Below are 18,337 nucleotides of genomic sequence, written 5' to 3'. Positions count from 1 at the left end.
TGTTTGAAAAAAGGATTTTTTTATTTGATTTGAATAGGTCACAATTAGATAAATTAATTAAACACAAAAGAGGCTTCATGTTGTATGTTGTTTTTTCCAAATCACTGTGATATAATAATATATATGAGGTTACAATACCTTAATCGCCAAGTGATATATTTTATACAACACGAAGGCTTAGCTATGGGCTCACCCCTGTCCTGCATTCTTGCGAAAATTTTCCTAAACAGGTTTGAAAACAAACATTTATGGTCTGACAACAACCGACACAGAAATAAAATAGTATTTTATTACAGTTATGTCGATGACATAGTATTATTATATGACGTTAATCCCAGAAAAGTTCAGGTATTCAGCCTCCACCCGAATATGAAATTTACTGCAGAAATTGAAATGAACAATTCGCTCAATTTTTTGGATCTAACTCTCATCAAAACCAACAACAACTTATCATTCAAGATTTATAGAAAACCTACAGCAACTGACACAACCATTCACGCATCCTCACATCATCCTATGTCCCATAAACTAGCCGCTTATAACAGCTTTGTAAACAGGTTATTATCTGTACCACTCTGCCCTGAAGACTTCACAGCGGAGAAAAACATATTAAAGTATATGACAGTATCCAACGGCTACAACCCTAATATCATTGATAAATTAATCAAGAAACAGTCCAAAAAATCCAAAAACCCAATTTCAAAAAGCACAGCAAATATAACAGGTTATGTACCAACTGAATTTGGCAGTAATTTCCCCTTAACATTAAAAAATGAACTACAAAAACATGGTAAGGTCGTTGCGTTTAGAACATCGAACAAGCTTGGTAATATTTTGAATAAAAAGAAAGAAAAACTTGATGTAAATAAAAAATGTGGTGTATACAAAATAACTTGTGACGACTGCGAGAAGTTCTACATATGTCAAACAGGACGGTCATTCGAAAAGAGGTTTAAAGAACATTTGCCTAAAGCCATCAGTATACAAAAATCTAACTTTGCAGCACATCTCACCAAAAGCAACCACAACTATACAAATATTAATACTAATTTAAAACCATTACACATTTGCAGAAAAGGACGTAGATTAACTGCATTGGAAAATTATGGGATTTATAAAGCTACAAGGAACCAGCCTCAAAATTTATTGAATGACAAATGTGTTTTCCAGTCAAATGCATTGTTTGAATCGCTCATAAAACTAAAGAGCTCACAACTTAACTAGATGATACAGGTGGCAGAGGACAAAGTTCAGGTTGATAAACCAGGAAGCGGCACACCATCAGTCGAGTCTCGGCATGTGATCAGACCTGTACTATGTTGTAACGACCGTTTACCGTAAATTTGCTAGTAGGCCTACTTAATTGTATTTTTGTCCGTTATTGTGTTGTGTACGTGTGTGTCGGAAAGACTATGACGTGACCCTTATGGTTTAAAAAAGTTTTTGTAAGATTTGAGAATGACGCATTGACGTCGAAACGTACGTAATCCTATTTTTGGACTACATGGATCACTTGGCGATTAAGATATTGTAACCTCATATATTATTAAAAGAGGCCTCTATCATAAACCACAACAAAATTGCAGTAGATAAATTGCATGAATTTCAGTGCTACCAATCTTTATATTTGAACCATTACCAGTTTAAAAATGGAAATGAATCGTGTTTAATGGATGCTGCTATTACTATAGTAAAATTTCAAAGTTGACTGATGACAAAAACAACAGTGCTCAAAGCATAGTGAAGGCTAAAGTAATAAAGCACAGCAGGAAACAGGGTACGGTAGTAATACAATGACTCAGAACATAACCAATTGAAATGATAGAGAGACAAAAACCTTACAATAAGACTTCTTGATCCATAACAAATTCAACTTTATCCAGATTATTACTACACTGCCCTCGCAAGCTAAAAGGCAGTAACTACAAAAATATCACATTTTGAGGTAAGTGCAAATCTTTATGTTTTGAAGGTCGAGGAATCCAAAAATGTAGGCGAAAACACCGTAGGCCTATCTCAAGCCGTTTTTGAGATATCAAACTAGTTATTTACCGTATCTACCAACAAATGTGCAAATACTAAGTCAAAACACCGTAACTTTGGTTTACTTGGCCAGAAAACAGTAAGCAAAAAACAGTTACGGCTTTCTGGAATAGTATTTCTGCCTTACTGTTTTTTGGCTTAGTATAGTCTCGCCCAAATCCACTTACGGTTCAAAATTTTACCATTAAAATGCATAGGAAAGCATAACATTAAATTTTGAAGACCTTCCTATAATTTCTGTTTTACATACTCTATGCATCACATGAATATCTTGTTGTTAGGTGGTAAATGAATTTTACAAAAAAACAACTTGGAGGGAAAGTATCACAATAGGCTGTTTTCAGTGGGACTCCCTATTTTGTTGACCCGGGTCAACAAATTCAATATATTTAGAAAAAAACCACTTTGAATGTAGAAATTTACATGAAACTTGGAACGAAGGTATATCCACATGTATTCTACTCGTATGTAAATTTGGTAACGATAAAAAAATATTTATCTATTTTATTAACTAAAAACCAGCCAAAATAGCTCATTTTATTTTGTTGACCCGGGTCAATCGCCTAAAAAAAGTACTTAGAAATAAACTATATACATGAAACTTGGAACGAAGGTATATCCACATGTATTCTACACGTATGTTAAATTTGGTAACGATTAAAATATATTTACCTATTTTATTAACAAATAACTGCCGTAAAAAGCTAATTTCATTTTGTTGACCCGGGTCAATCACCAATAAAAGGTACTTAGAATTAAACTATATATATGAAACTTGGAAAGAAGGTATATCCACATGTATTCTACACGTATGTTAAATTTGGTAACGATTAAAAAATATTTATCTATTTCATTAACTAAAAACCGGCGAAAATAGCTCATTTTATTTTGTTGACCCGGGTCAATCACCAATAAAAGGTACTTAGAATTAAACTATATATATGAAACTTGGAAAGAAGGTATATCCACATGTATTCTACACGTATGTTAAATTTGGTAACGATTAAAAAATATTTATCTATTTCAATAACTAAAAACCGGCCAAAATAGCTCATTTTATTTTGTTGACCCGGGTCAATCGCCTAAAAAAGGTACTTAGAATTAAACTATATACATGAAACTTGGAACGAAGGTATATCCACATGTATTCTACACGTATGTTAAATTTGGTAACGATTAAAAAATATTTATCTATTTCAATAACTAAAAACCGGCCAAAATAGCTCATTTTATTTTGTTGACCCGGGTCAATCGCCTAAAAAAAGGTACTTAGAATTAAACTATTTACATGAAACTTGGAACGAAGGTATAACTGATAAATATTTTTTAATCGTTACCAAATTTAACATACGTGTAGAATACATGTGGACATACCTTCTTTCCAAGTTTCATATATATAGTTTAATTCTAAGTACCTTTTATTGGTGATTGACCCGGGTCAACAAAATGAAATTAGCTTTTTACGGCAGTTATTTGTTAATAAAATAGGTAAATATATTTTAATCGTTACCAAATATTACATATGTGTAGAATAAATGTAGATATACCTTCTTTCCAAGTTTCATATATATAGTTTAATTCTATGTACCTTTTATTGGTGATTGACCCCTTTTTACTGTTAATGTTTACTAGGCTAAAAAGCCGTATCACAACCTACCTCCTTTTGGCATGGGAAAATTGTGTTTCTTAAAAGACATTTTCCTAAGCCAAAAAAAGGTAACTTGAGATACGGCTTTTTGGCCTAAAAAACGTTAACAGTAAAAAGGGTAACTGGATTAAAAAATATGAATGTATCATTATACATTAATAAAAATATATTTTTTAGTCTCCTACATTGAAAAAGAAGTAGTTTGAAAAAAAAAATTATTGAATTCGGTCAACTGGTTAAATTAGAAATCGAAAAAAACATGACTCTGACTGGCTTTGACAAAACATCCATTTTCTCAGATTCGTCATTTATGTTGATACGGCCTTTTTGCTTACCACGGCAGTACAGTACTAATACTTTTACAGAAACCAACCAAAACCAGTTCATTACTTAAACCACAATGTATATTGTATAGAAGTGCAGCAGCCACCAGAAAATTTAGTTTTTGTTCTTCTAAGTAATTCTCGCTATCTAATTCTACAGGAATTGTTAGCAAAGCACAATCGAATCACTGACTGATTCACAGTTTGTAACTCTGCTTAACGACAGTGTGTAATTGTGTGTAACTGCAATCTCCAATAACTATCCTAGTATAAAATGAAATTTATTGATCCATATACAGGAAATTATGTAACGGTTTTGTGTTCATAACTAAATTTCTTTATGGTAATATTTAAGTAATTCTGTGAATGGCTCTAAGCAGTCGTGCAGCTATGTCACCTTTACAGTCCTCGCTAGTGTATGGAGCCTCTCCCTCAGTGTGCATGTGACACACGACAATGTCCTTGAGACCAGAGCTCTTGCCATGGTCAGTCATAGCCTTGGCTAGTGTGATGGGGGTGGAGGCAGCTCCACTCAGAAATACTGTGTCTCCTGAAACACAACATACACTTTAACATATACTTTAGACATTAATAATACTTTACTTTAATACTTTTAATTGAAATGGCGACCATACGAAGGTAAGTATTTTAAGCCAATGAATGGTGGTGAGTGTAGCTTGAGACCTACTGTTTACAGTGAAATCCGAACCACATTTTTGCCTTGTAATTTATCAGGATAGTACTGCAGATAGTCCTAGTACTCACTAGTGTGGACGGTTATCCACACCACGGAGTATTGCATCTCCAGATCATGTAAATAAATATTCACAATTCCTTAACCCTTTCAGTGCTAGGCCAATAATTCATATTTTGTACGACTTTTTTGTTTGCCTTTTAATTCCATTACCTGTTGTTGAATTTTAACTGTCATGTTGTCACTATTTTAATAATTAGGCTAATTTTGAATAATAACACTTAATAAGAAAATATATAAGAATGATAAATCCCAGAATTTGTAGTAAACGGTAAATAAAACTTAGTTTTTGTTGTAATTTTCCTGGTTTTCCTATAAACTTTTATGTTCTGATACCATTATTTGAAACCAAAATCTCATAAAATCAAAAGACATATAGTTTACAATGTAATATTGAATTTAACCTTGATTTAGTTGGACGAGGTTATCGTAATATAGCCATTTTAGGGAAACTAATGTTTTGCAGCAAAGTCTCAGGAACACATTTATGATCACTGTTGTGTTTAAACTAAAAGATTTCATCTAAATAGTCCGTGACTAACTGGTGCTGCTACCTAGTAACGCATTGAACAACCATCTGTAGCGCCATCTGTTCGCAATCGGTGGCATCAGCTTAAATACCGGTTTTTGACTCCTCAGTCTTCAACCACAGATAGCCGAGAAGGCTAGGGCGTGTGTCACTTGGCCAGTGGCATTCGTCTGCTCGGGTTCGAGTCCCGTCCTGTGTGGCAAATAATTGGTTACCTGTGTGTTTGTAGCGATATACTACAACCACTGGGGCATAGTGAGGTGTTCATAATCCTTGGTTTAGACATACACCTCGAAATCATCGGATTGGGCGAATCTTTTAGCTAAGTGGTTGTTAGTGTATCCTATGAACATGCAGGTCACCAATGGCCGTTTTGCTTTTTTTTATACAACCTTCCTCTCTATATCCCTTAGAGATTTTTTAAAACAACGATATATCGTTTCATAGCACTGAAAAGGTTAATATAAAAAAATATGATAAGATTTTAAATGTTAATATGTTTTTACCTAGTAAATTGAAAAATACACTTTAAAAGTTGTTGTAGACCCTGGGGCGCTACATATGTGCACGCTCAGATTCCAAGGCCCGCGCCTTAAATCTTTCACCGATCGAAATGTAAATAAATATAAGAAGAATAGTGTTTTAAGTGATGTGATAACAAACTCTGTTCCTGAAGAAGCCACACTTGTGGCAAAATGAATATCAAACTTAAACATCAACAATTTTCAAGAATCTGTCAATCATAAAAACCAACATATTAAGCATCTAAAAATTAAACAACTATGGTACTAGTTTTACAGTACTGTATAAAATGTACATTGTTGTACTCCTTTAAAAAAAGTTAGGCTGTTTGAGGGGAAGTTCCCCAACTACTTTTTTCCTTAATATATATGGCCCAGCTGATTTATTTTATGGCAACCCTCAGCTGTTGAGCTATTATTCTCAAGGTATTGAACAGTGGAAGGAATAGATTTCTTCTTCTCCTAAAACCGCCTAAATTTTGTGAACAGAGTATAATAAACCAACTACATTTACCAATTCTATTTTTTTTTTTTTTTTTTTGGGAGAATTGTTTTCACCCTCCGTCATCATCGGTATGACCGTGTCCACTGACAGCAGTCCTACTAACTGTTGAGCCTCCAGGCGGGGCCTTTCCCAATTCTGGCAGTGGAAAAAGGTATGTTCCACGTCGTCGGGAATGCCTGGGCAATATATGCAATCGGGTGACACGGCTTTGCCCATCCTGAACAGGTACGACCGGAAAAAGCCGTGACACGTCAGAAATTGGGTGAGGTAGAAGTCCACCTCTCCGCACCGCCGACTAACCCAAGGTTGGACTTGCTGTATCAGTCGCCTGGTCCAGCGTCCCCGAGTCTCCTGTTCCCAGCTCTCCTGCCACAGCTGGTAGGTGCGGGTGCATTCCTCTGTTCGTGCCTGGTCCTCCCCACGGCGCTGATAAATTGACTTTCTCTCCGCCGCCAAAAGTTTGACGGAAATGACTCCAGCAACCGCCAGGACAGCGGGTTCGGACACTGTTCGGTCTAGGCGGATGCAACTCTTAGTGCTGCCTGACGCTGCACTCGGGCAAGCCGCATCCTATACACCTCTTTATTGAGAGCGTCTGCCCACACCTCAGCACCGTACAAGAGTACGGACTGGACAGAAGACATTAACAGCTTTCTACGGCTGAACCGAGGACCTCCGATTACCAATTCTAATAACATTACAATAAATGAACATATTACTTTGTTTACTAATGTCTAAGAGTTTAAGAACCCTCTTACATCTTCATAATTAGTTTCAAAACTAAATTGACAGAGTAGCTGAGTGATTGGTTGTAGTGCTCATTGTTCAATCTATAGGCTGTTAAAAATTATGGAAAGGAATAACTCTGGACCCAGTTGACATCGCTGTTGGACTAGTAATTATGCTTTTTATAAACAGGTTGAGGTTAGATAGAAGTAAGACCTGGGCTAGGACTGTACTCTTGCAGCAATCACAAAGACTGCCATTGGGGCATAAACATAAAAAAGTTTAATGAAAACCCATTTGGAAGTACTTAACTTCTAAAAAGTACAATTTGCACTCACATCATAAGCTATTTACTCAGCTTTGTTATCAATAAGACTATAGAATGTTGTCTTGAACCTCTTTTTCAACATCATATTTTATAAACGTAAAAAAAATTATGATAAGATGTTAAGTAATGAAAGATTCCTTTTTACACAATTCAAACAGTTTTTGTGCTTGCAAAAATATGAGGTGTTTGGCCGAAGCCCACCGTTCCCTCCTCCACCCCTGGTTTAAGTCAGAGACTTATTCAGCATCCCAGAGGGCTACATCCAAGACAAATAATAGCACTACTACAAAAATTGATTCTGGATTCAAGTGAAATAAACCTAAATAATGTTGAGCCAGCGGCGATAAGGAAATTCTATCAGTGGTTAAATTAGAAAATTGTTTCTAACACAACAGAACTTTAGGTAAAAAACCATTTGTTTACTTCAACAATTAGGCCTAATCACTAAATTAACGTGTTTGGCACATTCATCTTCTCAGTTGCCAGGTTGGAATAGGTCCAGAAGTTCAATGTAGGTTTGAGTTTTACATTGTCTACAAGTAGGATTTAGAAAACTTCTGATAGCTAATTATCTGTTCAACTTTTAAACATAAAAATTTTCTCACCAGGTTTTTCTTTTTAAAAAAACATATCTTAACAAATATTCCAGTTGCGGAAAACCTGCAGACTGAGCGATAGTCTTGCCTCTCATTTGGCTGTCCTATTCAATGCCCTACTTTGCTCTGGAATTTTGCATTGGTCTTAAAAGGAATATATATCTTAGGAAATAAAAGTCTCCAACTTCATCAAGTCTAAGAGCTTAATTTGAAAAAAAAAAGTTTAAATAAACTCCATATAGCCTATTGTGGTAGTTAAATTAAGTTTATGTGCTGATCAATAAGATGTACTAACAGCACCAGTATTTTACAGTTATTTAGGTAATGTAATAAAAGGGAGATACAGGACTTTCTGTGGTTCAATGCCAGAGGATTGATATAGCATTTTCAATGAAGTGAATGGTCAAACCTTGGTCTAATTAGACAGCATGATGGATCATGTAGTAACAAAGTAGCTCGGCAGGGTTAGTAGCACACCTTGAATTATTTCATTTCTTTAATAATAATTTTAACGGAAGGTATCTTGATATATAAAAGAAATCTTAATATATAAAAGAAAGTTGTGTTAGTTACAACGTTTATAACTAGAAAACTACAGAACCAATTGGCATGAAAATTTACAGGGATATTCCTTAGGTACTAGAATAACATAATAGCCTGTTTCCGTTTCAAAAACCCTTAAGGGAAGCGTCCTATGGCCCTTTGCAGTTTACATGTTAATCTTATGGAAGAATGTTTTATTTTGTTTACCATACCATGTTTGTCATTTCTTGATTAAATTAAATTAAGGAAACAGCTGTTGTAATGATAACCTAATTTTTAAAAACAAATCTATGCATAACAAATGAGAGCTATCAAATAGGTTTCTATTCCATTTGTTTTTTACGAATATTTGTTGTCAAATGTAACTGAAGGCAAGTGAGCGCAGCGAACGAGCTCCAACCTAAAGGACAGGTTATGGCAGGAAAACTAAAATAGCCTAAGCATACCTTTATAAAAAAAGAGAATCCACCTTTCGGTCAGTATTAAAATATTAAATTTTAAAGTTAACTGGGGCTGTCCAGACTTTATCTTGATTGCTCATCTTAAATAATTAAAATGACTGCCATTTTGATTAGGGGTGCGATATTGACCTCTGGTTTGCACCATTCAATTTCTCTTGATAAACCCTTTAAAATGAGGGTTCACATGATAGGTGTTTACATTTCAAAATTTGGGACAGCCCCCAAAATACTGCATTTTGGGGGCTGGGGAAAAGTTGTAACTTTGATGAAAAAGTGCAATTTCTTATGTTGTAAATATGTGCCGAGTTTGGTTTTCCTACTGCAACGCGTTAAAAAGTTAACTGGGGGGTTCCAGACTTTTGCCTAACCCTGTATATACCACTGCACCTTAACAATAAATACCCCCGCCGCAGCAAACCTGCCGACTAAGCGAATTTCCATTTGTCTGAATTGATTTTCAGTTAAATATATTTTAATAACATTAGGTTTAACGAGTACCTAGGTTTGCTGCTGCAAGGAAACTAATAAAGTGTGTTTTTGAGTAAAATATTGATAGCTTAGTACAAAATAAATAAATTTGCCAAGTTTGATCAAAATATATTCATAAACAAGCAAACTACAACATTTGACAATATTCTCCATAAGAATAACATGGGAATTTTAAATTTACAATTTTTTAAATTTTCTCCGTTACTAATAATCGAACAAAAATACTTTTATATACTACATTATTTGTTTTTTTAAGCTCTTTAAAAAGGTTTAAAGAGAAATTGGGAAATTTTGTGTTTTAAGGGTCAAAAGTGAGAAAAACCAATTTTTACCCCATAAAACCCCCCGTAAAGCCCCGTTCCCATGGTCCGATCGTGCTGGTTTGCAAACTCATTCAAGTTTATCCCGCTTTACACCTTTAAACCAAATTTCATCAAAATCGGACAAAAATTACACAAGTTATCGCGTTCACGGACGTATATATATAAGTCTATATATATATATATATATATATATATTATTTTCTTGCATTTTTAGGGCTACTAATATAATAAAATTAAAACATATATAACAAAGTACCCTTTAAGTAATTATTTTATTTTTCATGACTTTATTATAAGTCATGAAAAATAAAATAATTACTTAAAGGGTACTTTGTTATATATGTTTTAATTTTAATATATATATATATATATATACAGTATATACATATATAAAAATTTGAACGAATAGTGTTTTTGGCCTCTGGGGACATCAAAATGAAAAAGTAAATCGGTCCCGGGTCTAGGTCTTACCGTGCCACCTACGGTAATTAGCTACTTCCCTATAGGGAAATTCGCTAAAAATACCCCCGCCGCAGCAAACCTGCCGACTAAGCGAATTTCCATTTGTCTGGACTGATTTTCAATTAAATATATTTAAATAACATTATGTTTAACGAGTACCTAGGTTTGCTACTACAAGGAAACTAAAAAAGTGTGTTTTTTAGTAAAATATTAATAGCTTAGTATAAAATGAATAAATTTGCCAAGTTTGATCAACATATATCCATAAAAGAGCAAACTACAAAATTTTACAATATTCTCCATAAAAATAACATGGGAATTTTATGGAGATTTGATTTAACATGGGGCTATTTCTATATATTAATAAACAAACAAGATTATTGAAAACCTTTTACTCAGCTCCTATGCATCGCAGAGAAAATCTACGCATACCGTTAGAAAGATATTTGCCTATAGATGTGGAGAATCCCTTTATAAATTTAAAATAGGCTCAAAAATAAGCACAAACAATTAATTTAAAATTTAAAAAAATAACATGGGCCTTGTTGGTGACGAAATAACAACAAAATATAAATAGAAAATCAAAACAAATTGAAGAAATTCCAATCACATGTTTTATTTACAGCGTGGGGTGAAATTAAGAAGTTTGCACAATACATACTTTTGGTCGAGTTTTCGACCACGGGCCAGCTCTAGTCTTATATATTAAAAACTTTTGCAAACTTTTGACAGCTAGCCTGATCATACTACTGTACCGAATTACAAGCGGGTTGTACCAAAAGTAAGGTTATCAGTCCTAAGTACAGGTTTTATTTTTATTTTTAAAATATTTATGTTAATTGGGTAAAGAATGGAAATTAAACTTTATGTTTTTTTTATGATTTTTTTTTTTCTTCAACGCCAGTGGCATTTCACGAGAGAGTCATGAGAGAAATGTTTAGTGGATGTGCCGGGGATTTAACCCGTCCCTCCCGCACCGAAGTCCGAGACGCTAACCACTAGGCTAGCAACACAACCAAAATCACAATCAAATGCAACAAAATACATGGGGCCAAATTTTTAAGCTTACGACAACCACCCTGACCATAGGCCTACTACTAGACCGATTTACAAGTGGGTTGTACCAAAAGAAATGTTATCGGTCCTATATGTGCAGGTTTTATTTGTATTTTGAGAATATTTATGTTAATTGGGTAAAAAATGGAAATTCAACTTTTCTTATGGAGATTTAAAATGGGGCTAATTCTATATATTATTAATAGACAAGCATGTTTATTGAAAACCTTTTTTCTTAGCCCCTGTGATCTCGTAGGAAAAATCTACGCATACTGTTAGAAAGATATATTTGCCTGTAGATGTGCAGAATCCCTTTATAGATTAAAATATGCTAAAAAATAAGCACAAAAATGAATTTAAAATTAAAAAAAAAAATTAAGATTGGCCTTATGGGTTGTCATGTTGGTGACAAAATAACAACTTATAAACAGAAAATCAAAACAAATTAAAAAAAACTCCAATCACATGTTTATTTACAGTAGAGTGTAAAAATAGAGAAGTTTGCACAATACATAGGCCTACTTTTGGTTGAGTTTTTGACCACAGGGCGAGCTCTATTGTTATTTAAGTAAATAGATTTAATTGAAAATACAATCTGGTAAATGGAAATTTGCTTAGTCTGCAGGTTTGCTGCGGCGGTTTTATTTATACCTACTTTACAAGATCAATATGATGGAGTTAAAAGTATCTCTGAGTGACACTGCGTAATGGTAGAAAACTGCTAACTTAGGCTCAAAATCAAAACTGGTTGAATCTTTCATACTTTTTGCATGATTGATCTTAATGGATGGACATTAGATAGATAGATACCTAGATAGATTTATTTGATCATTAAACATCTATATATATAATACGCTAAGCCGATTTTTGTAAACAGAACTCCTCCCTCATTTTTGGACCGATTTTGATGATTAAAGTGTCAAAAAAATGGCCCTGATCTGTAGTTTTGCAAAGTGTTTTTAGTTTTTTGAAATCTTTATTAGTTTGGGCAGGATCTTCCATCAAAGTTAGGTTTACTCCCATAAGATTAACATGGGAGAATCTAAATATTTTAATTGGAAACTTTGTCTCCACTAATGTGAGAGAACGGCTGGGCGTAGAAACTTGGTAGAGGTCTCCAAAGAAAGGCCTTGATCTGTAGATGAGTTATCAAAAGAAACACAAAGTAAAGTCCCTTAGGGCTCTGTCCCAGAAGCCTGTAAAGATCCCTCCACAGATTTGTTTACATTTTGGCCATGTGGAAAATACTTTTTAATGAAACGGCTGTTAATTTTTAAATTGTGTTTTAAACAACACACATTTGGGAGTTGAACATTTGGGGGTTACAAACACTAATGTTACACCACAGTTTACATAAAATAAACATAACATAACATGGTTGTGAGTTGGTTGGGAGTTGTCCAAAAGAAGTATTTGCAATGCTATTTTCTGATTTTAAAATTGATTTTCTTTTGTATCATGTCATATTTTGCAATATAACGTCCCATTACAAAATCAGTGGAAATTCCTTTTATCACAGAACTCTTAAATAATTTCTTATTGAACTACTAATATCTGTTGTACGGGTTGTTGTCTGCCTTTTTCACCACTTTTCCCTACATTTCATAATATTATTCTACAGATCATCATAGGTTCATGAGATTATTGTCATACAAGTTTACAATCATTAGAAAAATATTCGAATGTGTTATACAAGAAAAAATAATACCAGTGCAGAAGGGCACGTTGCCCATTTGAGCCGTGTCCACATTTTGTTACATTAATAGTAGTTTACAGCAGCTAGATGAAACATTTTACAATATTTATGTAGAAATATGTGCACGATTTATAAAGTCATTAAGCTGTAAATCTGCAATTTACTACAGACTTTTCAGAGAGGTTACTTCGATGTATTCATTCAGCATAGTGAACACAAAATATAGATATTTATAAAAATAAGAATTTGAACTCTTAGAGAGCCTTTGAATGCTATTAGAATAACGAAATGGGTTGTGCATGTTTACTAGCGCTACTCAGCAACAAAAACCATAATATCTCTAAAAAATATAAAGTGCACTGAGCAGCAGCCCAAAAAATACTATGTAACTTACCCATATAGTTACATACCCATATAGTTACCCATATAGTTGAACTTGCATTGTAACATTTTTATAATTCGGCATATATTTCTCCAGCAGATTATTTATCTACAGAAGAAGTTTATTGTGCTCTTATCGTGTCTAATAACATCCAAAGACAGAAACCTTGCCTAAAATGGTACCTATCTTGACAAATTATTTGCAGTGACCTATATTACGGACCCTGGCCCACTGGGTTGTTAACATGATTGAAAATAACAAGACATTTCGGCTGTAAAAAAGGCATAAAGAGCATATACTATTTAAGCAGCTACTTCAAGTATATTCTACAACTACACCTAACTTTCCGTAGATGAATCAGCGTAAGCCTTGAAAGTAACTGTCGATTTCGACGGGTTTCACCTAGTTATACATAAAATGCAATAGATCATGTCAATAAATTCTAACCATTCTAACCATTCGGCAGCATAGCCAGTTTCAGGAGTGTACTTTAGATTGATTTTTTTTCAGTAGAATCACTGTAATTTAACCTCTTTCTATATAGAATGCTACATAAGCAAGCTTCATAGAGTTGAGCTGTCATTAAAACTGTTATCAGCTACATATTTTACTGATAATAGGCTCTTGCCACTTATGTACAGTCAATGTACTATTAATTACCAACTTACTAATTTCCCATAACAAAGCATAAGCTACCTGCAATTTGTAATAGTAGCCTATACTTAATATGTATCAACAATTAATTAATTGTTGAAGCAAATACCAATTTATTATTAAATAACATGGAAAAAAGCTAAGATTTGTATAATAGGCAAGAAATTCTTAAGCCTAAAACATATGGTCATAGACTAACCAACACTTAAGTAGACTTCTCATTCCATTGTAAATTTTGAAGCTTGTTTTTCATGTTTAGATTATGACACTGATCGCTAGCTTTGACAAAATTTAGTTTCTATTACTTTAGGGTTGATTTTACGATTTGTCCTTTACAGTTTTTGGCTATATAACTAGACAAGATATTGAAAATTTACTATGATTAGATAGTTTTATTTGGTTAAATGAGGTTTTAAATTATAGCAAGAAACATATTGTAAACTTGTTACAATACAGTGTACCTTATGGAACTAACAATAAAATTGGCTCAGCTGTTCCGGAGTATGTTTTAAGTGAATTAATTTTTTGAACTGTTTGGATGGAACTGTTGATTCAAAGTGACTATGGCACCCTGGCCAATGTTTGTGATCAATCCAATGCTTTAATTAGAGAGGTTGGATTGGAGAGGTTGGGATCAAAGGGGTTGTGATGGGGCAGTGGGTAAGTGCCTTAAACAGGGCTGGATTTAGCATTTTTGCGCCCCTAGGCCCAAATAATTTTCCGCCCCCTAGTCTGGTCACAGTTACTTTCCTTCAAACCTTTATTAAAAACTACCTATATCATGCACATAGGCCTAAGTTAATTGTTTGAATACCACTCCTCGTCGGAATCATTGTAAGTTTTTTTATGACTTGTTTAGCCTTAACAAAATGCCGTCTTAAACACTGTTAGCAATTTTATGCTTTTAATAAAAATGCTCACATTTGTGGCCGTGGGACTAAAACAAAACAACTCAAACCACCGAGAATTCCCGAAAAAAAAACATGGCCATTGATTCAAATTCCAGGCCCAAAAACCTGAACTCCATACAGTACGTGATACCATAGATTGTTAAACATAATCCTTTAGTAGATTTGTCATAATTTTGGATTAGCTGAAAACAATTATTGTTATTTAAGGAGTATTTTTTATCTATGTTTAAACCTAGTTTATCAAAAATAAAACGATCTAATCATCAACAATAGGTCGTTTCCCGTTTATATTACAAGAAATTAAAACAAACATCCTAGAACTAACCCTAAAATAATAGAAATAAAATTACGTTAAAACTAACGTCCAGTATCACCAACATGAACTAGACATGAAAATATTTTGAATTAACGATGTCATAAGAAGTCGACTTGAGTTAAATTTAATCTATGGTCGTACTGCATCTAGGTTATATTTCCAAAGCAAAACAGAACAATATTCCGGCCAACCATACCGATCCTTAGGTCTGAGGAGAAAATGACAGCATTAATGGTGCTTTGGAGGGTATTGAATGTTTCTAAAATCTAATGCAAATAGATTAATATTTTTTTGTTAATTTTAAACTTAAATTCATCGTTGTTTTAATATTCAACACAACGTATTATATATTTTAACTTGATCCTGCAGATTGTTGTAAACTAATCAAAAGACTAGTTAATAGCTTTTGTTTTGTGGAGTGAGGGTGGTAACAATGTCTATATAGCACGCATGCGCCCCTAATCACTCTGATCAGTAGTGCCAAGCCCGAGCCTGAGCCAGCATAGTGGTCCAGGGCAGTGACAATACGATGCGTACCCCTTGGGCGCTCGTCAACGTCAACATCCCTACAGCCTACTCCCGTATAACCAATGTTAGTATTTTGTAACGAAATTGATGCGTAATTTTGAAAAAATATTTTAAATTTTAAACAATAATTTCTTCTTATGAACTTCAGAAGTTTTTTGATCAACTATGACTATTTATTTTTAGATAGCCTATAAAAAAATTCCTCTTGGCCGTGCGCCCTCTGGGACCTTGCGCCCATAGGCCCGGGCCTACCGGGCCTATTGGGAAATCCGGCCCTGGCCTTAAACCGTCTTGGTAAGCAGCTTGAATCCCCCACAAAGCCTTATTGTCAATGTTTACCCTGAGAGTGAAATTTATTTAAACAAATAAAGTAAAAACAATAGTGCATTTAAGATGACTTCATTTAAGGGAAAACAAATTATTTAAAGAGGCTTCATTTTTACTTCATGTCCTCCTTGGAAAATTTGATAATACTGTGTTTAAAAACTAAGTTTTGTCCATTTTGTTACAAAAAATCTTTCATGTTGAAGCTAAATTCTTTCTCTACTTTGTCCTACTTTGACAATAATATTATTTTTTTTATTTTATTACCCAATGAACAAATAAAATAATTAGGGTAGTCATTTTAAGTACCCACCTAAGAAAGTATGCAGGTAAATCAGTTATTATCAATTGTTTGATTATTTTGGGCAAAAAAACCCATTACAAATCAGACATAAATTTAATTTACGAAATTTAATTTAAATAGTATCCTTAGTCTATGCTCAATTATTAACACATAAAGGCAATGTTGTAATGAAGATGGACAAAGTCAGGGATACAGTGATGGGATTACGGGACCGGTGATCGGAAAACACTGTAGGCTACTGCAGAAATTGTGGATATTTATAAGCATGCACTGTGGATGCGATACTCCCTGGTGTGGATTAACGTCCGCACGAGTGAGTACTACGACTATCCGCAGTGCTATCCTGATAATTAGACCAATTTGTATTTTCTAAGGAAAAATGAGGTTCGGATTCCACTATAAACTGTAGGTCCCTTAGTTGCCATTAGCTGTATGGGCTATTAATTAACAGCTGTGTCTAAGGAATGTCTGCCTTAGTCCCTAACAAGACTACAAGATCGCGCCACTCATCCTACACTCATCTCCATCCATACTTGGCTTAAAATACCTACTTTGTATGGTCGCCATTTAATAAGAAAGAAAGAAAGAAACAACAGTGTGTTATCATCTACCTGACGACGTGGCGCTGTGCTTCCCGCAATGACTAGGATTCGTTTAGGACGCAAAGTTATTAAAGTAGTGTAGGGAACAGTCATTCTACTCTATTAACTAATATACGAAATATGTTTTAACTTATGTTCAACACCATATAGACATTATACTTTATAAACACAGTTTAACCTTTAGGCATAGGTATATTTTCAGACAGAATTTTATTTTCTGTGATTTGGTGACAAAATAAGTTATGCCTTCCGCCTGTAACCCCGCCTACTGTTTCATTGCTGTCTTTCAACGTGCTAGGACAAGTATACCATCTAATTGGCAGTTACTTTCCATCGTCCGATGATTAACTTAACTCAATTTATACAGCTATATTTCAAATTGAATTTATTTAACAAAAATTTGCCTGAGCGAATAGTATTAATATTTACCAAACAGAAAAATATTTGCCAAACAGATAGTATTAATAAATAGCGCAAAATCAGTTTTACCTACGACCGTTTTTAAACTAGCCTTTTCAATTCAGTTCTTAGAATTGAAAATATTCACTTTACAGTATTATTTACTTACTTAACAGCATTGTTTTGATACTTTACAGTACAAGTTTGGACCAATGAGGTGCAAGGGTTGAGAGCAAAGAAGTAAAATTACCATCATTTGAACATCAACTTATCAGTTGTTGAGGCCATTTTAATCGATTAAACAATGAGTGAGTGGTTGGGACGAGTCGTTGTATCATAATCTGTGACAATGAGAGGTTATAAACGAAAACATAACCTCTCTTAGACGTTATGAGTAGTGATTGCTAGTTATTAAAAAACAGTCGTAGGTAAAGTAGTGTAAGGTCAAGTGGGGTAAGTGTACGCCCGGGGCAAGTGGACTCAGCTAATAATAAATTTGTTTATTAACAAAAAAATATAAAAACTTGGCCAAAGGTATTTCAAACTTTGCTCTTTTAAATTATACTCACTAAAAAAATCTCTTGCTATGATTTCTATGAGTTTAGACGTGTTTAAGAAACTCTTACGTTTCTTCTACTCAAAACACAAGTGCCGCTCGGAAAATTAAAAAAAATTACTAAAAATTGTAATCCAAGGATAATTAACTGAAATTTGGTGATCTAACTTATTTTTTTAAGGGTAATTCAAAAATAACATTGTTATAGCCCTAAAAGTCAATTTTGGGCAGTTACTGTGTGAAAACACGTTAAGGGCAAGTGTACCCCTCAATAACTGATAAATTATCTAAGAATAAAGAAAACATTGTTAAAAGTTTAATATAGGGAACATTCAGGGCCTGTCAATTACAATTTAAA

General features: G+C 33.9%; 1 protein-coding gene across 1 annotated transcript in view; it reads right to left on the bottom strand.

Moving 5' to 3' along the window:
- The window catches only part of LOC129004264 (4-hydroxybutyrate coenzyme A transferase), an 85,485-nt gene that overhangs the window by 55,580 nt on the left and 11,568 nt on the right, over nucleotides 1–18,337 (bottom strand). Inside the window, exon 2 of the mRNA XM_054432783.1 lies at nucleotides 4,412–4,564. Coding sequence (XP_054288758.1) covers nucleotides 4,412–4,564 — 153 coding nt within the window. The remainder of the gene's footprint in view (nucleotides 1–4,411; nucleotides 4,565–18,337) is intronic.

Source organism: Macrosteles quadrilineatus, unplaced genomic scaffold, assembly GCF_028750875.1.
Source record: "Macrosteles quadrilineatus isolate MER2022 unplaced genomic scaffold, UCM_ALF_1.0 Scaffold_1__1_contigs__length_201487025, whole genome shotgun sequence".
Lineage (NCBI taxonomy): Eukaryota > Metazoa > Arthropoda > Insecta > Hemiptera > Cicadellidae > Macrosteles > Macrosteles quadrilineatus.
The sequence above is the reverse complement of the archived record's forward strand: the minus strand, read 5'-3'. Positions and strand labels throughout refer to the sequence as shown.